General features: G+C 40.4%; 1 protein-coding gene across 10 annotated transcripts in view; it reads left to right on the top strand.

Moving 5' to 3' along the window:
• The window catches only part of EPHA5 (EPH receptor A5), a 197,037-nt gene that overhangs the window by 7,800 nt on the left and 169,106 nt on the right, over positions 1-20,131 (top strand). For all 10 annotated transcript variants that reach the window (XM_032997735.2, XM_032997734.2, XM_032997732.2 and 7 more), the window contains exon 2: positions 7,857-7,921. In XM_032997735.2, coding sequence (XP_032853626.2) covers positions 7,857-7,921 — 65 coding nt within the window. The remainder of the gene's footprint in view (positions 1-7,856; positions 7,922-20,131) is intronic.

Genomic DNA, 20,131 nt, shown 5'->3' with positions numbered 1-20,131 from the left:
GGTCTTGCAAGTCCAGTGGTAGTGGAAGCTGACAGCCTTGATATTCTGTATGTGTCTGTGCCAAGTTTCTTTTCTTTTGTTGAGTTGAGCTATATGCATAACCGTATTTGATCTCCATGTCTTTTAGGATACCTTTTAGGAATGTAGATCCTACTGATTTTAGTTGGCAGTGCTCTGATATAGGGAAGAAGGTGAGATTTAATCTCAGCACTGCAAGCAGGTGTTTTGAGTGCATTGGGAAGCTGTTGGGATTTTAGGGCTTGGCTTTGTGTGTGCTTAATAAAGTGCTTGCTTTAAGTAGGGGTCGTGAAGAAACTGCCTCCTTCAACATCTTGCAGGTGACTTGGCACTGGTTGGAGACCCGGGGTCTGCAGGCAGCACCGGTATTTTTTTTCTCCCCATAGGCTGGTTGTCAGGTTGGCGGTTGCAGGTGCTGGTTGTATCTTGCCTTCAGTGGAAGCTTCTTTTTCATTCTTAATGGGAGGGTGATACTTGCCCAGATGGCTTCCCCCAAAACATTTGTGCTGCTGTCAGCTTGGAGATCTGCTATTGTGTTGGTGCAACATTGTTTCCAGTGGATCTTATGAGTGGGGCTGGAAGCATTTTACTTACTTACTTCTCAGTGAATAAATCCTTTTCAATTAAATGGTGATTTTGGTGGGAATGAGAGTGTTTACCATTTAAAAAAAAAAAAAAAAAAAAAAAAAAAAAAGGCAAACCATACTGGAGTTTTTAAGTTTACAGACACTTTGGTGTCAAACTAATAATCTCCTGACCACTTCTGCTTAAATTATGTATGGTGAGAAGACCAGACAACTGCTTCTTGAGTGCAAGTCCTTGTAAGGAAGAAATCTGCAGTTGCCTATTTGTTTTAGTGGTTCTGGTTATCGAAGTGAGCTTTGGGTCTCACTCCCTGGTGCTGTGGTGATGTGCCTGCAGGGAGAAAATGCAGCTGCCCCAAAGGACTTTGTTAAAGGGCAATATCACACCCCTTGTAAACTGTGTGTTCAGAGAAATTACAGATGTAACACAGAAATTACTGGGTAAAGTCCTCTGGTTGATGTTATGATTGCAGTTGTCCATCTGGCCTTAAAAACCTATGAAACTGTGATACAGATTCTAGCATTTTGGCTCTTGCTATAAAAGGGAATAATGAGAAAACTTGGAGCAGAATGAAGCCAATATAATAAAATATAAATCTGCAGTTAATATTAGTTTGTGAGTTCATTAAGTAGTGTATATTTTTTTTCCTCCAGTGGGCTATAAATAATAGGTACTGCTACAGCTTGCACTCTGCTGTATCTCATTTCCACCAATGGAAATGTTTCCAAGCTACTTGTCTGTGTGTGTTTTGTCCCAAAATCAGTATAGCTAATTCATTCAAAACATCTGCTCCCTGATGACTTTGATTTCTTTCAAGAGTTTATTTTTTTTCATTTGTTTTTGCTTTCTTGGATTGCTTTTGACTGTCACTTGTTCAAGTGCCTTGGATTTATAATTTTTGAAGAAATACTTGGCACAACAGGGAAAACAGTTGGAAAATGAATGGTAACAATACTGCAATAAAACCAGTGAAGATTTATAAAGCAGGAAAACTTTGACTCATGATGATGAAGGGTTCTCTGCAGTCAGTATGTCTTGGTAGTGCTGTGAACTCCGGGAGTGCAGGAGGAAGGACGGGGAGGTATGCAGTGTAAGGAGAAGCCAGCTCTGTTAATGATGATGTGCTCGTCAGCTGTACCCCCTGCCTTGGGCAGAGGGAAAGAGGAGGAGAGCAGAGACATATGAAGCTTGGTGGAAAGCTTGTGATGCTATTCAGGAGACCTCCCGATGAGGGTTCCGTGCAAAGTGCTGCTGTTGCATCTTGTCATGCACCTTGACCCCCCTCCAGCAGAGGGTTTCACTTCATGCTTAATTGGCAGTGTGTGAGTATTCCCACGAGGGGTTTCTCACAAGTACTTTAAATGTAGTTGCTCCCTCAAGCTGTGAGCGTTGTGTCAGAGCTGGGTCTACCCCGGTGTAGCTCCGACCTTTCTGTGGGTGGCTGTGTGCTGCGGAGTGCTGTGCACAGGGGGCCAGGAGCTGCAGCGGGAGCCTTGGGGAGGATGTAGGAGCACTTGATTCACACTTTTTTTTCATACGGGAGTTCGGATTCAGGCTACCCAAAACAATGTTCAGATTCGTGGTCAGTTTGTAACAAATGTATTAAAGTGGAGTTTTGTTTCAGTTGTTTAAAACAAAACATTTGATTCAAATGTTATTGTTTAAAAATGTGCTACTTCAGAAATTGTGTGATGTTTTGAAATAGTTATGCAGGATTTAAGGAAGGTTTTTGCTGTTTGTTTTGTGGTGGAAGCTGTAGTTATGGGGCACTGATTTGGTCAAAGAGGATGTTCTTTTCCTCATGCTTTAGGTGTATTTCAGTGAAATAAAAAAAAATTCTTATGGCTTTACAGCTTTGTGACATAAACTCCATCAGCTTTTGCTATCCTGCCCATTTTTCCTGTTCCAGAATGATTTTTCAGGATAAACTTTGGTAGAGTGTGCCCTGTGGTAAGCCTTAGCTTGCATATGATGCTACAGAAGAGCAGGACTACTCTGGTGTATAAGGATCCATTGGAAATCAGCTCAAAGACCATGCCATCCCAGAAAAGCTCAGTCTTTTTGTGTGCCTGCAGAGACTTTGCCCTGCTGTGAGTAACGAAGGTTTTTCTGGAAGACTGTTGGACGCCAGAATGGCAGGGGAATGTGTGGCTGGTAGGATCAGAAGTGCTCAGTGTTTTAGTGTGTTGGTGGGGGACTTCTGGGTTTTTTCAGCTTGTTTTTTTACCGTTTGAAATTGGAGTGAAGAGAATGAAACTGCTGCAGCTGATTCTGTTCCAGACCAGAGCCAGAGGAGCCCTCTTGCTTCAGTGGTGTGACCAAAAAAATTCATGGCTTCTACGTCAGGCATTGTACCATCGTGACAGACCTGTCCTGCTTTTGCCTGGGCATGCTAATGCTGCCACGTGGCACTGTTTTAGGTGGCTGTGTCAGATGGGGTGCTCAGCTGTGTGGACAGCAATGTTGGTTTAGGTCAACGTTGAATGCCATCAGCCCTGACATTTCTTGTGCTTCCTTCCAGCCACAGTCCCTGTGTAGCCATGGTGAAGCTTCTAAATGCCAGCTGTATGAATGTGACAGGGACACTTCAGTAAAAAGCCATACCTAGTCTCCCTGTCAGATTCCTGAGTGAAGAAGCACTGTTAATTCACCAGCTATGTTTCAGGGCAAAGGTTTAGATCATTTCTGGTTTTATTCGAACTTGATTGCTCACCTTTAGTAACCAGCCTGTCTGAGAACAAGAGTGTATGCAAATTCCCCAGGCTATTATTCTGTATTAAAAAAAAAAAAAAAAAAAAAAAAGCTGTGGTATGACTTTAGACTTAATCATCATTTATCCTACCCTGAAGGCATGGAAGTTAATGATGATATAGATCTGTGCGGTTTTGTGTTCCCCTTGACTGAGCATTAGAAATAATTAGGGCTTGTGGGATGGATGCACTGATGGTGGAGATGAGCAGAAAACATTTTTGAATGTATCTATGTGCCTCTTCTAAGTTTTCTGGCAAAGATACAGGTGCTAAGTGTGTGTTTATGGGTTCTGAGGCTTCTTGCTTGAGACATAGCTAGCTGGTGCTGAAGGAGAAAGGAAGTGGGAATAAATGAGTTCTGTTATTTTGGAGGCTTTTAAGATTATGGGCCAATCAGAGTTGCTAGCAGTTTCTGGAGAGATTTCTTCAGTGGGGTAAGCTCTCCTGCATCCCAAATGCAGCTGAGTTCAGCTCTGGGTTATGCCTGTGGAGTGTCTACAGAGTTGGGGCTAGTCCAGCAGTCCCAGGCTATACAGGAGCTGGCTGTAGACCTCTTGAAGCATGGAAGCCTTAAGCATGTAGCTGGAGCTTTTCCTGAATTACCTCCTTCAGTGACCTGAGTGTTTGGGTTAGTTGGTTATTAGAGAGCCATGGCCAAATGTATACTGATGGTTGTGACCGGTTGGATGGGAAGGAACTGGTTCTGCTCTGAAGACCTCTGGTCTCTTTCTTGCTGTGGGTCAAAGCAAAGACAGTTTCAGGGGTTTTTATTCAGGTGCAAAAAAAAAAAAAATCTTAATCTCTTCCCAAGTAGCCATGTGATGAGTTATGGAAGCATCAGTTTGGGATGATGGCAGCCTTTCTATAAAGTCTCTGCTAAAATTATTTCCTCTGTTTTTTAGGTACCTACTTACCTGCTGTTTTCCCACTGTTTCTTTCCCAACCTGGCTAGTCTGCCATTCTTTGATGAAAGCCATTTCAGCAAAAATAACGTTCTTGCCAGGCTGGAAGGTGGTGGGAAGAGAGGTGGTGCTGAGACTGTAAGAACTTGCGTAGTGGGACAGTGTACTGGCGGCCTCTCCGGCAGTGCAGGGTGGGAAGGCTGCCTGAGAGAGCATCCTGAAAGTGTTGGAACTGTCACCCTTCATGGGGACCTCTTGCAGCTGGGCCACTGAAGGAGCCACCCCCTTGGAGAGGGCATACTGGGGCTCTGGCCTGGTTCGAGGCTGAATTGGGGTGGGGTTGGGACCTGGCAATGATGCAAGTAAAGGACAGGTGTACTGGAAAGGGCTGGGTAGGGTGCTGATGGGGAAAATGCAGATACTTGTATCTGGATGGAGCAGTGGTAATTTGTGTTTATACCAGAATTTTGGGGATTCTCAAAGCAAAACATTTCAGTCCTTGCAGGCAGTTTAGAATAACTGTTGGCTAAATATATTCCTTAGTGCAGATTGATGGTATTTTAGAAGACATACTGTGAAAGCAGAGGTCCATGGGGCAACCAGAGAGCCTGCTGTGCCTTAGCAGCCCCTCAGAGCTGGCTGAGCAGTGCTGGGAGCCCCTCCAGGCACAGGGGGACCACCCTAAAGTCACTTGTTGCTTTTTGTCTTCCTGGCATGTGAATTTTGGGTTGCTGTGAAGCGCCTCTCAAAAGGTGTATCCCATCCACTCCTATTTATTTTGCTCTATGCAGAAGTTCTATTGAAAATGGGGAGGAATTGGGTGTCTTCTCACTGGAGATTTAGTATTCAGCTCTGCTGCCTGACTCACCGGTAGGAAAATTCCCACTGACTTGAGTTAGAGTTGAATGGGTTGTATTATCTTTTCATATGCTGAAAATTATTTTGAAATTGAAGTTAATAACAGCAATTTTAAAATTGTCGTTGATAGAAAGATAATACAATATTTAGTTGTATCATGCTCTTTTTATGATCTGATGTTCGAATAAAAGCACTTTTTCTGCTTTTTTCTTTAATTAGCATGTCACAAAGAAGTTTGTGGCATCAAACACGCCATCTAATTACATTCATTAGTAGCATCTCCAGGACAACTTTTAATTAAGTTGTACAATGTAGATCAATACTTGTTTTGCATCCATTGCAATTTAGGACAGGAATATACTGTTCTGCGCAGTTTAATTACAATGGTTGTAACAGAAGGAATTTTAGTAAATCTGCCATTTTGGCAATGGCACTCCTGTCTCTTGCTTTTTAAAACAGTATACAGTTATAATATGGGGCATGTTATTTATGTGTGTCCTATTTTGAAGAATATTTTAAGATCACTCTTTTGTCCCATAAAAAGAAAATGCAGTGTAGTTCGGGGTACTAGTGCTTGACTTCAGCTGGAGCAGGAGAAATTAATGAGCATTTTACCTGAAGACTTCAGCAGGAAAAGGTTGGCCATCACTGTGTGACATATCTAGTGGTAGATGATAGCAATACTTTAATTTTGCTTAGACTGTGGGGTGGAAAGCCCACCTAATTGTATGTTTACTTACTGTGAATATAGTTCAGCGTAGTCTGAGTATTGCTTTTACCAAATGTCCTGTAGTTTAGTAGCACTGCCAGCTCCTAACTGTTTTCTGTTTTGGCAGGAGAAGGCAATCCAGGCATGAAAACTGAGCTGCCAAATGTTTTTTCTCATCACAAAAATATACTTGACCAGGCAGAACATCTATATGCCTTAGTGTCCTGCATTAATACTTGCACACATTGTGAAAATATCCAGATAGACAAATCTTTAAAATAAGTGTTTGATGCTGGAGCTGAGAACTGATTTTTTTTTTTTTTTTTTTTTTTTTTTTTTTTCCTACTCAGCATTGTATTTTTCGTGTTTTGGGCTGGTTTTGTGTACAAGGGACTACAGTAGTCAGCCTTCAGTACAGTAAAATTAAGATGAAACTGACTCAGAGAATTTTGTTTTTTCAAACCATGTTGTTTAATATTCATTTGTTTTTTAAATATTCAAATAATCCTTAAGATTTTAAAGGCCCATGCCTTTGAGTACAGTGTACTGGGGTTTCTTACTGTGCTTCTGTAAATAGTGTAATCCTGATATCTGAGGTAGTTGGCAGCATTTTTAATTTTATGTGTGGTGTCCTGCAGCAGGGTGACATGGGCTGGTGTAAGGAAGGGTCTGTATGCCATGGAGGTGTTTGCACCGGTGTATTTGGCTGCGCAGAGACAACTAACCCGCCTTATACAAGTACTAGGGGCGTAGGTTGTGATACATCCTTTATACTTGTGTATGAAACCAGTTTCTTTCTCTTCTCTAACAATCTTTAAGTACCTACATGGTTATATTTCTAAAGGAGTGAGCACAAAGCTTCCTCCACCTGTTTCAAGCTAATTCTTGGGCTAGATCATCACAGGCTGGAAAGTCTTGAAAGTCCAATCATGAAAACTTTCAGTGGGATTTTTAAAGAGCCCATAGAGTGGAGATCAGGAATTGAAGACCCAGAGAAATTGCTTCCTTTTCAGGAAGGACATGAGTACAAAAAGTGGGGCATTATACAGAAAAGTATATGGTGAGTAGTGAGTATTGTAATCCAAAAAGAAGGAAGTGTGCTTTTAAAGTAGAAGAAAGTTCCTACCAGGGATTTTGGATGACAGCTGATGATTCAGAGACAAGCTTTTAAATTGGAGATTTAAAACCCTGGGTACAGGAGGTGAAAGCTCATCACCAGAAGCTGCTATAATTTTTCTTAGCTGAGTTAGGTATATGTAGATTTAATTACTTTACATTTTTACTCAGTAATTCAGGTAATATGAGGGGAAAAAAAAGTCATAAAATTGGGAATAGTTTTTTGCTGTGTAATGTAAATCATTGATTGCTTATGTGACTTAAAGCTGCTCTGAATTTTTGTGTGTGGGGTGGTGGTGGTGGGGGATCCTTTGGCTATCTTATAATGAAGTTGTCATAGACTTGGGGAAAAATGTGGAAGAGGGAGAAAATAATAGATTCCTGATAACAGTAATACTGTAATACTTGCACATAAAACACTTTAAAAATGGAATTAATGATAATCAGGAAACTCTGCATGTTGTTTCTTGTTTCATTTTTGTCTTAAAGGCCTGATTATGCTAAAAACATGCCACTTTAGAAGAAATGTATGTATAGACATGCATAGATATTTGAGTGTATGTGTATATCTATATACTATAGGTCTTACATATAAACAGTGTCTATTATGTATTTATTCCCCCAAAAGATCATATCTTAAGAATATGAAGTATCTGGATCTTACAGAAGTTGAGTGCATTTCCAACTTGGTTTCAGTGGCAGATCTCAAAGGAATAAAGTAATGCATACATAGAATTGTTTTCAGCATATGACCTCATTATTAGAGGAGTTACTGCATTGTTATTCTGCTTTACGAAAATGCAGCTTTCTTGGTCAATTATAAACAGCCTGTTTACCATAGCTGCCTAAGTGTTGAAATATTTACTGAAGTTTGTAATTCATCCATCTTCCTTAACAGCTTTTTTCTCTTATTTTCAGTGAATTTACTGGACTCGCGCACAGTAATGGGGGATCTAGGTTGGATAGCCTACCCAAAAAATGGGGTAAGTCTCTGTTGTTTGCTTTCTCTCTCACAAATTATACTAATTGTTTCCATTCAGAAAGTAGACTACTGGGTTTAAAAACTCCCTGGAGTGATTTGTCTGCAATGGAGGGAAAAATATAAATAAAACAATAAGCTGTGACTGGAAAAATGGAGCTTATGTGGCTAGGGGATTGATTTATTTATGTAGTAGAGCCAGCCACAAGTATTTAAAAAAGAAAAGATCATGAGTCAGCACCCTCACTCCTCCTTTCACCAAGAAAATCCATGAGGTTGTTTAAATTTTTTTTAAAATTATAAATTCCTTCTCTTCTTGAGCCTTTGGGGTAAAGGTACAACACAATTTTCTGAAAGTTTTCTTCTGAAACACAGGGTCTGGGACATTGCTGTTGGCTTTAAATGAACAGAGATGTTCAGAAATACTTCTCAGGCTCACGATAAAATTCTGGGAGCTGATAACACTGGCACAGGAGCTGAGTTTTAAGCACCATGAAGAGCCTCTGTCCCTTACCATCACCTATGCAGACAACTAAAAGAACCTGGCCTCCTAATTTGATACCAGAAATAAGTGCTGGAGTTTAGATACATCAATACCCTCCAGTGTGTCGTCTTGTCCTGACCGCATCATGCGAGCAGTCACTGCTGTGACTTTTGGTTTGACTGAGACATCCTCAATGCTGTACTGTAATAGAACTTTGGTACAGTCTTAAATGGTTGTCTTCTGCATGGTGCTGAGTACTCCTGTCAGTTCCCAGGAGCTGTGAGCACTGTGTGAAGTGAGAAAGCATCCAAAGACAGAAATGCTGCATGACTGAGCCCTACAGCAGAGCAGCTCTCAAGAATGTGTTATTCCAGAGTTTTAGTCACCAGCTAAAATGGGCTGCAGGATCATCTTGGACTCCAGCTGGATTGTCGTTAAAATGGTGGCAATGTTTCTAGAAAATGCAGCCAACCCTGCATATATATATATATATATATATATATATATATATATTACACTGTGAATTAAAAACTGGCTTTCCATATATTGTGTGTGGATGAAAGGTTGGAGAAATGGCAGCCATGCTCAGATGAGCTGCATGATTGCAGGCACTGGTTAGGTCAGGGATGTAAAAGTTGCATGGGGAGCTGAGTTTATCCTCAGCTCAGCTCAAGATCTAATCCTGTTGTGGTAAGAGTCTATAACAATACTTTTTTATCTTTTAATTTGAAACAGAGAACTAAACTTTCTCCCCTTGCATGTGTGGGCATCAATAAGCAGTGCCAGATGTTAGTGCCACAGCATACCATGAAGTTCCCAAAGTCCACTTCTCAATGGAAGATTTTTCCTTTTTGAACACCTCTTGGTATTTTTCCTATGGTATAAAGCACAGTTGCTATCTATCCCCATGTCCTTACAGAAATATCAGTAGAAAAATAACGAAGCCTGAGGAGTTCAGAAGACTTCTGAATCTGTATGTGTAGATGAATAAATGAAAAGCCAAATATCCTATGTATAAAGATCAGTTGTTTTTCTGTTATTTAGAGAGACCTTTCTATATTTACAAGCTCAGTTTCCAAACAGCACTGGGAAGTGCACTCATGATTGCCAAATTAATGGTTATTGACTCAATAAGGAGAACTTTTTTCCTTAAATTAACTTCCATAAATAAAAAGTGAATTAGGCAGTTGTTTTTTGAATTTCCAGAAATCTCCTCTTAATCTTCCTTCTTTTCATGGGACATCATAAAATTTCAGGAGGTTAGCCTAACTGTCTCTTCTTTTTGGCCTAATATTTGCAGTATTTTACAAGTACTGAACAGAGTCTTTCCAGACTTTTCTAACTGCCTTTTGTGCTCTCCAATTAGCTATACTGCAGTCATACTCTGCTTTTTTTTTTTTTTAAAAAAAAAAGATCTACCTTGTATATATATTTTAAGTAACTTTCACTTCAGGATTTGAATTTGTAAAAGGAGAGAGCTTTAATTGAGATAAAATATATGTAAGCTGTTTTTTGAGGTGTTCTCATACAAATTTATCGCAGGATGTCCTCTTATGGAAAATTTTGGAATGTCGGTGTATCTTCCTGCTCAGTCCCCCATCAAGGAAAGGAGCAGAAATGTCAATGTATCGCACTTTGCGACACTACAGTGTGTAGATAAAGTCCATGTGCTGAAGTAAGCTTTTTGATGCATGGTATTTTATTATAGCTATTAACAGTATCTTGTAGGGTCTAGTCACTTTTCAAGTACTTGGTAGAAATTTCAATGGTGATACAGTTCCAACTGAAGATACGCTAGTCTTTGAAGCAGCCGTCTAGTGTTGCTGCTTCTTGATTTTTATTATGAATCTTAAAGAAGCTTAGTATTTTTCCTAGAACCACATCTGCTAGAAGTAGGAGACTGCACAGCTGCTGTTAAAGAAAACAAGTGTTTAGTCTTTGTACTTGTATGGGAATGCCTGGAGGAAGTCATCTGTGTATCGCAAAGGCTCAAGCTGCTAGGTTTTGAAAACAGATTTCCACATTTATTTAAAAAAAAAAAAAATGAACCAAAAAAAAAAAAAGCCAAAATCCCACAAAAACAATGGGGGTAAGAGGTCCAGTCAAGCTAAATGAGCTTGCTTTTGGCAGATCCTTTGTAGGTGTTGTACTCTAAATTTTTATTATAGCTGTGTGCTGTGGTAATTTTTGTGTATTAAAGTTTTAGGACATTCCATGCTCCAGGGAGGACCAGCTGCCCTCATTTAGCCTGTTGCTTACCTAATTTTTGCTAAACACAATGGGAAAATGTGATCTAACTTGGGAAATAAAAGCAGCAGTAAATGGAAAGGAGACTGACCCTCCAGTTTGGAAACAGATTAGGCTTAGAGGTAGACTTGTTTCATGTCTGTAATTCCAAATAAAGCACCGCAGCTGCTTTAGTCCTCACAAGATCAGACCTTGGTCCGCTGATAAACAGCGTGCACCAGCTCAACTTCTGAGTAATGGGTTTTAAGGGAAGGGAAAGGAACACTTTAGCCAAGGGTTGCCTCTGCAGAGCATTAGCTAGGTGTTTATTTGGTACAGGTTTTGGTAGTCTGGTGTCCTTGCAGCCTGGCAGGCCTTCATTTCCCCATGCACATAGAAGGTAAGAAAAAAATCCCTCTCTTCCTTAATACGGAGTATTGAGGGATGAGTGGAAATTAAATGATGTGACTGAAATAGCCTGTGGCCTAGCAGGGGTTGAAACAGTGTCTCCTGGAATGGAGAGCTGGCTGTCGTTCAGAAGGTGCTTTCTTCTTTCCCCACTGCTTCGCTCTGAAGGATTAATCAGTCTTGGTAGCAGGGCTTCCCGCCACCCCAGGAGGCCTTCTTGGGCCCAGCGGGTTCAGCAGCTTGCAACAGTTGTGCAGTCAGCTCTTAAACCTGAAGTTGTATCTGTGGGAGCGTGAGCAAAGTCCTTGTGAGGTCCGCATGGCCATGGAGCTCTGAAAAGGGACTTGCTCCCTGCCCATGGAGCGTGGTCAGCGTGGGAATGCTGCCCCTTTCACAGCTCAAGTCAGGAATTGATCCTGTTATTACATGCCGAAGGGACAGTTTGGACTTTGCTTTGCAGCTCATGTAAGTTTACTTTAACCTGAAGAAGGTTTTTGGAATTACCGGAGGCTGTATCAGAAAAGTCGAGTGCCTCTTGTGTATCAGGAAGCCCTCCAAGCACATCAACAAAACCAGTCAGGTTTTTTTTTTGGTAAAGCCTATGCTTGTACAACAGGTCTGCAAAGTCTTTTACCTCTGGACTGGTAACTGGAGTGCTGTTTAGGATTACCCAAATGCTACATCAGAGATTTATGTGTGCATTATAGATGGCTGTGACACTGACCAGCTTTGACCTACAGAAACTGCCTGCACTTGCCTGTGCTAAACATATATTTTTATCCTATGGAAGTTTACAGAAGTAGAAACAATGGTAAGCACTGTGAGAGAAGTAGCTGGGTCAGGTCAGATAGTGTTTCTAAGCTGTATTGCCTTCTCCCTTAATTTGTCAGGAGGTTGTGTCATACATTTTGACTCCCTGCAAAGCCACAGCAAGGGGGGGAAGCTACAAAAAGCCCCCTATAAACCTGTGCTGTTCAGTCTTAACCGGTCTGGTGAAGTAAAAACACAGCCACTTTTAACAATATCCAGATAATTGCAAAAGATGCTGATTAAAATAAATGCTTTCTTTAGCTGGCTTGATTTATTCAATGATTATGTCTGACTTTTGTTTCAGTGGCTATAATAGTACTGATTTACTTTTTTGAGACCCTCCTTTGAGGTTTTATATTAAAACTTATTTCTTTACAACTTAGAAGTACTTTTTTTTTCTGTCCAAATTGGAGCACAGCACACCTGCTTTTGCTTTTGTGTAACGGGTCCTCATCCATCTTTTCCACCTCCCATTGATTTCCCTGACCTTCCTGTAGCACAGAACAGGAAAGCCTCTATGGCCCTTGGGGTATTGGCGGTGTGCTGTGGCTCATTGCACAGCTCCATGTGCTGGGAATTTTTTTTTCTTTTTTTAGGCTTAAACAGGAAAATAAACATGTACAAAGGAACCTGGTCCTAGGGACATGTTCATAATTCTTTATTCATTGGAAAAAATGAGCTAGATGACTTCTTGCATGTGAACAGCAAGAGGGAAAGGAATTGCCCATGCTTTTGGTGGTTAATAAGGCCAAATAGTGACAATCAGGGCGGTAAATTCAGCCGGACTGATTCTGCAAGTTTCTTCTCATTTATGTAGGACACTGGTGGGTTTTTTGATATTTTTTTTTTTTTTTGTGAGCAGCAATTCTGGCTCATTCTTTTGAGGACAGGTATCCTAGGGTGCCTCTTTGAAGTTAAAAATAACAGCGGTTTAGATTACTCAGCATGGTTTGTGAATAGATTCATGTTGCTCCCTGTTGATCTTAGTTCAGATAGAGATTTTAGACAGGAATCCTGGATTGGAGGCAGTGTTTGCCCTCAGGGATAGAAATAAAATAAAGGGGGAGGGATATGGGGTAGTGAAAAGAGAAGGAGGATTCTTGGCACCATTGAGCTGTGTCATGTAGCTATGATTATAATTGGCATTTTCAGGGCACTACTTTTGGCAGCCTGTGGATTTTTTTTCTTTTTTCCTGAAAATGCTGTTGCTTGGCTGTGACCAGTGTAGAATCGGAATCAGAGGGGTATGCTGTTGTGGTTTAACCCCAGCTGGCAACTAAGCACCACACAGCTGCTTGCTCACTCCCCCTCGGCGGGATGGGGAAGAGAATCAGAACAGTAAAAGTGAGAAAATTTGTGTGTTGAGATAAAAACAGTTTAATAGGTAAAGCAAAAGCTGCACATGCAAGAATGCAAAACAAGGAATTAATTGACCACTTCCATCAGCAGGCAGGTGTTTAGCCATTTCCAGGAAAGCAGGGCTCCATCACATATAACCATTAGTTGGGAAGATAAATGCCATGACTGCAAATAACACCCTTCCTCCATCTTCCTCCAGCTTTTTATTGCTGAGCATGACATCATATGGCATGGAGTATCCCTTTGGTCAGTTGGAGTTGGCTGTCCTGGCTGTTCCCCCTTCAAACTCCTCGTGCACCCCCAGCCTGCTCACTGGTGAGGTGGAGTGAGAAGCAGAAAAGGCCTTGGCTCAGTTTGAGCACTGCTCAGTGATAAGGAAAACATCCCTGTATTATCAACACTGTTTCCAGCACAAATCCAAAACATAGCCCCATACCAGCTATTATGAAGAAAATTAACTCTGTACCATCCAAAACCATCACATAGGCTAGCATGGCAAGAATGTAATTCATAATGCAATTCATAATGCATCAGGGAGCATGATGGAAATAAGTAATACCTGAATTGGTGAAAAAATGTATTAATGACACCCTAAAAACCTGCAATTTGACTGCTTTGTTTATATATACATACTTTTGTGCATGCACAGATTGGTAAGAAACAGGCTGCACATCTATGTATTTGAAGTAAACTGAGTAATCCAAACCAAAGCGGTACTTAAAATTTTCCATTATATACAGAATAAAGGAATTTTACATTGGTAATTTGTGGGATGAGTTCAGTAGAGTTGAAATATATGGGGTGTTTGGTTTCCACTTGGATTCCCTGAGATAAAATGCAGTATCTGTATATATGTAAACTCCTGTCCCCTGAGACCCTCCCCCTGGTTGTTCGTATGCTTACATGGTCATTTTTGCTTATAATCCATGGGGTCGTGATGATGTGTTTTCTTTTGGTTATGCTGCCTGTTTTAGTATGCCAGAATGATTCATGCGTGCTTGTATTGTACAGCATAATTATAATTAAAAAGCTTGAGCTTTGGGTCTAAAAAGACACTAGAGGTTAATAATGCATTTGTGCTAGACTCTTTTAGTAATTGAACTAAACTGTGTTTTAAAGCAGTGCTGAGTTCATGTTTCAAAATCTGAAAGCCCCGAAGTGAGTCTGGAGATGCTGGAGTTAACAGGAGTGAGGGCACTGCCATGAGATCTGAATTTGGACAGCTGACTACTGTTCAAATTGGTGGATTTCCCCACTGAGTTGGTGGTCTTGCCAGTGCTTGTAGAGCTGCATTTGTTTCACAGAGTTTGAACGTATCAATCAAAATCTAAAGAGATCAGCTCTGCAATGGAGAGATGCGTTTTGTGTGGAAAGGCTGATAGAGTTGGGTGTAGAGTATTGAGCTGGCCCGCAACCACCTTGAGGGATGCAGAGAAGAAAGGAATAACCTCTTGCCCAGGTTTGCAATGAGAAACAGGATTTGTTTCAGCTAAAATGATTCAGATTAAATTTGACTGAAAGTATTTTCTACTGGTGCATCTTTGGGGCAGATGTGGGGTTTCTTTCAGAGGAGGGCTCTGACAGCAGGTCAGACCATCATCTCTGTTACTCTGAACAAGCAGAGTTCATCTCTGCTTCATTCTGTTTGTTCTGGAGGAACAAACCAGGTGATCTGTCTTGGCCTATTCCAACCCTACATATGAAGCCCTGCTACCTGAAAGCTTATCCTGACTCTGCCTAGGGTTTTTCTGAGATCTCTTTTTATTTTATCTTGCCCTGCTTAAAACCCACATTATCATTACTCGTTCAACAGCCTGTATTTAAGATCCAGTCCTCCGATACCTGCAAAATATTAGCTATGGTATGTTGTTGCTTTTAAGCTAGAGTACCTCATGCTAGACAACAGTTCTCATTGAATAGCCTCACCATTTTATTCATGGTCTTTCTCATACCATCTTTCCTATCTTAAGTTAAATCTTCTCACTCTATTTGAGAATGCTCTTAAACTTCTTCTGGACTCTCAGCTAGCTGCCCTTTGGTTTGTATGCTGTTGACATGAATCAAGTCTTTATTTAGGAACAGAATCTGGCAAGGCGTAGGTCTTATTAAAGGAGATCTAAAATGCCTAGAGTACTCTAAGGTACTGTAAAATAAATTAATGCTAGTAAGATTAAGAGCAAAGCAAATCTTTATCTAGGCTAGAACCGTATTACTGGAATAATATATTACTATCCTGGTCTTGAAAATCCACCACAGAAAAAAATGAAGGCTGATCCTTCAGTATATAGTTTTGTAAATACAGTTGTCAGCATTAGGTTCTTCCACACAGGCTCACTGGGCAAACAATAATCTCCTTTTATGCTGAAAAGTCTTTTTTTTTTTTTTTTTCCCCCGTCTAGCGTCTAGGAAATACGTTTGGGGATAAAAGAGCTTTGAAGAGCTTTATCTCCTAAAACCATTGTTTTCTCTGTTACTTTTGTGCCAATTTCAGAAATACTGGTATCCAATAGTTAGTAACTGTACAATTAAAATGTAGGGCTGTCATGGAGAATCTGAAGCTCTGCAGAATAAAATATTACCATTACAGAATGCATATGCAATAGCCCAGGATTTATAAAACATGCGTTAGGATTTTATAGTTTGTATTGATGAACTTTTGTAGTACATTATATACTAATTCATGTGCTAAATATATGTATCAGTGGGTTACTTATCACGTAATTGCATAATCCTTTTATAAGACTTAAAATGCATTGGCCTTGCTCTTGAACCATATGACAACACATATTTTTATTTAGGTTAATGGCTTTTTTGGGTAACTAAATGCAAAAAGGTAGTCCTGTTTGGTTTTCTTTTCATGTTACTCATTCAAGAAAGACAGATCAAAAAACATGAAATAAAATGAATGGTGACTTCAGAAAGGGAAATGCATGGTAAGTTTGTCTAGGGGAAAATTTAAAATGCAAAATTCCTGAAAATACTGTTAAGATGGAAGCTGCTGTTTTGTCTTCATGACCAGTGTATTGCACAGTGAATGAAGACTAAAAATTAGAGGGCTTTTCTGAAGACCCATCATCTAGCTTAAAACCAGTAAGGAGGGCTTTTTGATTGGTTGTTTGCTGTTCTATTGCAAAATCCTGATGTGTGGCTCTTCAAGAAATAGTTCAGCAGCTGAACATCTAGGACTGTTAGAACAAACTTTCATCTATTTTTTGAGTTATTAGTGGGAATGGTTCAGGTTTTTCAGAGATTGAAAACGGTGGCATCATGTTCTCTGCATGTCCTGGTATCAAAAATGGGTTGTTTTTCAGTTGTTGAAGGATGCATGCACATACAAAAGGGAAGGGTGGGACTAGGTTTTTGGCTATTGAAAGAAAATGCCAGTGTTTTAGGTGGAAACTCTTTTTGCCTCAAAATATTATGGTTTTATAGTCTTAATTTATCTTAAGATGACTTCATCTTGGGGGGAAAAAACATCCTGAGCTATATGACTTAGTGCATTTGACTAAAGTAGGCAGTAATCAAGAGATCTGTCGGTTTTAATATTGAAAATCCTGTGGCAAAACAGACTGGAGATTAAGTACCAGGAGTACACATGGATGCATGTGTGTTAACTCTTCTCCAAAGAAAACTGATAGCTCCTCTCACCAGCTTTTAGGTTCATCCCAATGTGAATGATGAAGCGCTGTTGAGGGAATGTGGGTGACACCTGGCTATCAGTCATCTCTGCGTTACCACTGTGACATTGTATGCTGCCAAGCCACCATGATCGATTGTACCCCATGGGCGGAACAGCGAGTATAAAAGAATTGTAGAACATGATTTGGCTGCTGCTTCCTCTGCCTGGTCAGAGGTTTTAGGCAAAAAAATGTCCAAAACAAACCCACCCTCCACCCCACCCCCCAAAAAAATAAAGACCCTGCCATCCTGTGAGGAGTTGTGACTATTTAGGGGAGAGAGCAATTATTTTTTTCCATGTGTAATGGGAAATTACTGTTCTTTATTTCTGTTTCGAGATGGTTTACTGAAAACATATCAGTGATGTAGTAGTGATTTAGAGTTATGAATGAATGACACTTGCATGTTAGTTTGATCCTCAGCTTCCTCTGTATGATCTTAGTAATGAATAATTCATGGACGAGTTGCCAGATAGCTGGGGGTGGGGAGCAGGATCAGGCCCTGGGTCTTGGTAGGAAGCAAACCCTCCAAAGAAGAGTGGGGGCTGTGCATCAGCCTGTTGATGAAGGAGGATGACAAGGAATTCCCTGCTGAGCTGGGCAGCTCCCATAAAGAGGGGTGGTGATGGAAAGGAGTAGAGATTGATGATGGCTTTCTAAAAACTGCATCTTTCAGACCAGGCTGAAACAGCCCCAGCACAGACCATGATTTACCTTTTGCTGCTTTCCAAGAAGGAAAGTGTTATTAGATACCTGATTCTTGACAAAATGTTCTGATAAGCATTTAACTTCTGTATTCTTGCTCATTTCTCTTCTGCGTTCTTTACTCCGTCAAGTGCCAGGCTACTGTTTTGATTATATTAAATTCTTGCTTTAACAAAATGAACAGTAGAAAAAAAGATCAAATTATTCCACTTTAAGCAGATTTGTTTAAACTGTTAGAAAAGTTATCCATTCCTAAAGCATGGTTTCACTTTAAGACTGTGTGTCTTACTGATTTTGGTGTATATAAGCTACCTTTTTATTGAAACACAGAAAATAGCATCCTGTAGATATGCTAACTGCGCTGAAATAGAATAAACCAGAAGCTCGTAAAGATGTGTGCTTTCTGTGGATAATTACCCTCCTTGGCATGATTTCTTGCAGTATCAGAGATGAGAACTTTTGGCTCTGAAGCAGGGGAAGGATTGAACCTTCATTGCGCAAAAATTCTCAATTGACTTCAGCAAAAATATTTTGGGGCAAGTGACCTGGCCCTTGTCTTCCAAGGTCTTTCTATAACAGCAAGGATTCTTCCCATAATATTGACAGGCCATAATGTTGTACAGAAGATGCAGCTGGCAGGAGAAGAAAGCACGGAGTATTTCTTAATGTGATTTGAGATGTTGGTGTACACGATTAATCCATTTGCAGTTTTGGCTGGGAGGAAGAGCTGCAAGCTTGGTGGTGTTATTGTTCAAGTCAGCCGTTCCCTTGCCTTGCCTTTGGCTGTGAACTAGACCAAGAACTGGTGAGTGAGGACAGGGTGGGAGAGTAGGTGATGGCAGGACTTTGTAATTTAAATATCTACTTATTGAAAGTGATGTTTCAGAATTAATTGATTTTATTTTTTTTTTTTTTTTTAGGTGTTTAGGAGTTTCTCTGAGATGCAGATGTGCCCCTTGTAGGGAGCTGTCCTGCTGGGATGATATCCCCAAGACTCAACTGTACCCAGCAAATACCAAGTGGGGTGGGAAAATTGTCAGTTTCTGAAAAGGCAGACTTAGACTTGTTATTTTTCCCTCTAGCTGTTTAGGAAAAGCTAGCATCTTCTGCCTGTTCTGTCAGCCTTTTTCATTGGGACCTCAATTTTTTTATTCTTTTTTTTTTTTTATTATTTGGGGGGGTGTGGTGTTGTCTTTGCCTATTCAGCCTGCAAACTCCAGTTACAGGACTGATGATGTGATTCTCTTGGTATCTTGCTGGAGCCTGGGGATCATTCCTGAAGTTTGTCACTTGAAGTTGAGGGCCATCAGAATAACTTCTCCTCTGTATAATGTTTGCTCAGCATTGCTTGCTCCTGGTTCAGTCAACAGTAAAGGACAGCAAGAATGTGGCCTTTGGTCTTCTCTTCAGAAATGTTGTGGAGGTGTTGAGTTTTGTTTTATTTAACTTCTTCAAAAATTGGAAAGATTCACACTTGAGAGTGTTGCCTTGGATTCAAGCCTCCAACCTGTTTGGGCAGCTGCTGGAGCTCCTTGCATGACATGATTTTAAGCACTGTTACAAATTGTAGGACATGCACTGACTGTTTTAGTTGATTGCAATGTAAACGTATAGTAAGCCTGTAAATTGTAGCCAGTGTTGTGATTACAAATCATTACAACAATGTGAGATTATTCAGTTTTTCACAAATCCTTCTAGACTACACGATTAAAATCATAACCACAAGTATTATCCTGTGAGATAAAGTCACTTCATTACAGAATCTCCTTCTGGCTTACTGTTTGCTTTATTTTGGTGCCAGATTGAATAACTGTATATTGCTGTGTAGTTAACTTTAGTGGCAGCATATATGCCTTTTTTGTGTCTGCTAGTTCTGGAGTTTATTTTACATCCTCAATAATACAGATACTGATTAATACAATAGTTGAGCAAAGCCCTGATGATTTCAGTTCTAGTGCTGGGAAAATCAACCTAAAAATTATGAAGTTTTAGAAAATAATTGCTAGTTATATCAATCATATAGATGTCTTGTCAGATGATCAGAAGATAAATGATTTGCAGTCATTGATATGAGGGGTTGATGACTCTGAGCTGAGCAGGTCGGTGCCTCCCAGCAAAAGCAGTGGCTGCAGTTACTCTGCTGCAGAATTACAGCGAGGCAGGGTATAGCTGCTGAACAGGAACGAAATGAGTAGTTAACTTGGAAACAGATTTCAGACCAAATCAAACCTTTTTGCACAGTTTCAGATATCCATCTCTTGTCTTGTGCGATACCTGCCTTTTCCTGATGTTGGATGTCATGATGCTTCCAGAGCGAAGGAAACCACGTTGGGCTAAGGAGCAACTTATGCCCGTCGGCCAGAGGCCGATGACTCAGTGTGTCGGAGTAATTCTGATAAATACCCAGACTGAGATAATCAAAACCCATCAGGGGATTTGGTTGTTGTCCTACTTATTAATTTTAATGATAATTGAATATCTGCGCTGACTACGCAGACTGTAACGTCGGGTTCTCAAGCCCTGTATATTCAATTTCAAAATGCTG

This window comes from Tyto alba, unplaced genomic scaffold (genome assembly GCF_018691265.1).
Source record: "Tyto alba isolate M040663 unplaced genomic scaffold, T.alba_DEE_v4.0 Super-Scaffold_23, whole genome shotgun sequence".
Lineage (NCBI taxonomy): Eukaryota > Metazoa > Chordata > Aves > Strigiformes > Tytonidae > Tyto > Tyto alba.
The sequence above is the reverse complement of the archived record's forward strand: the minus strand, read 5'-3'. Positions and strand labels throughout refer to the sequence as shown.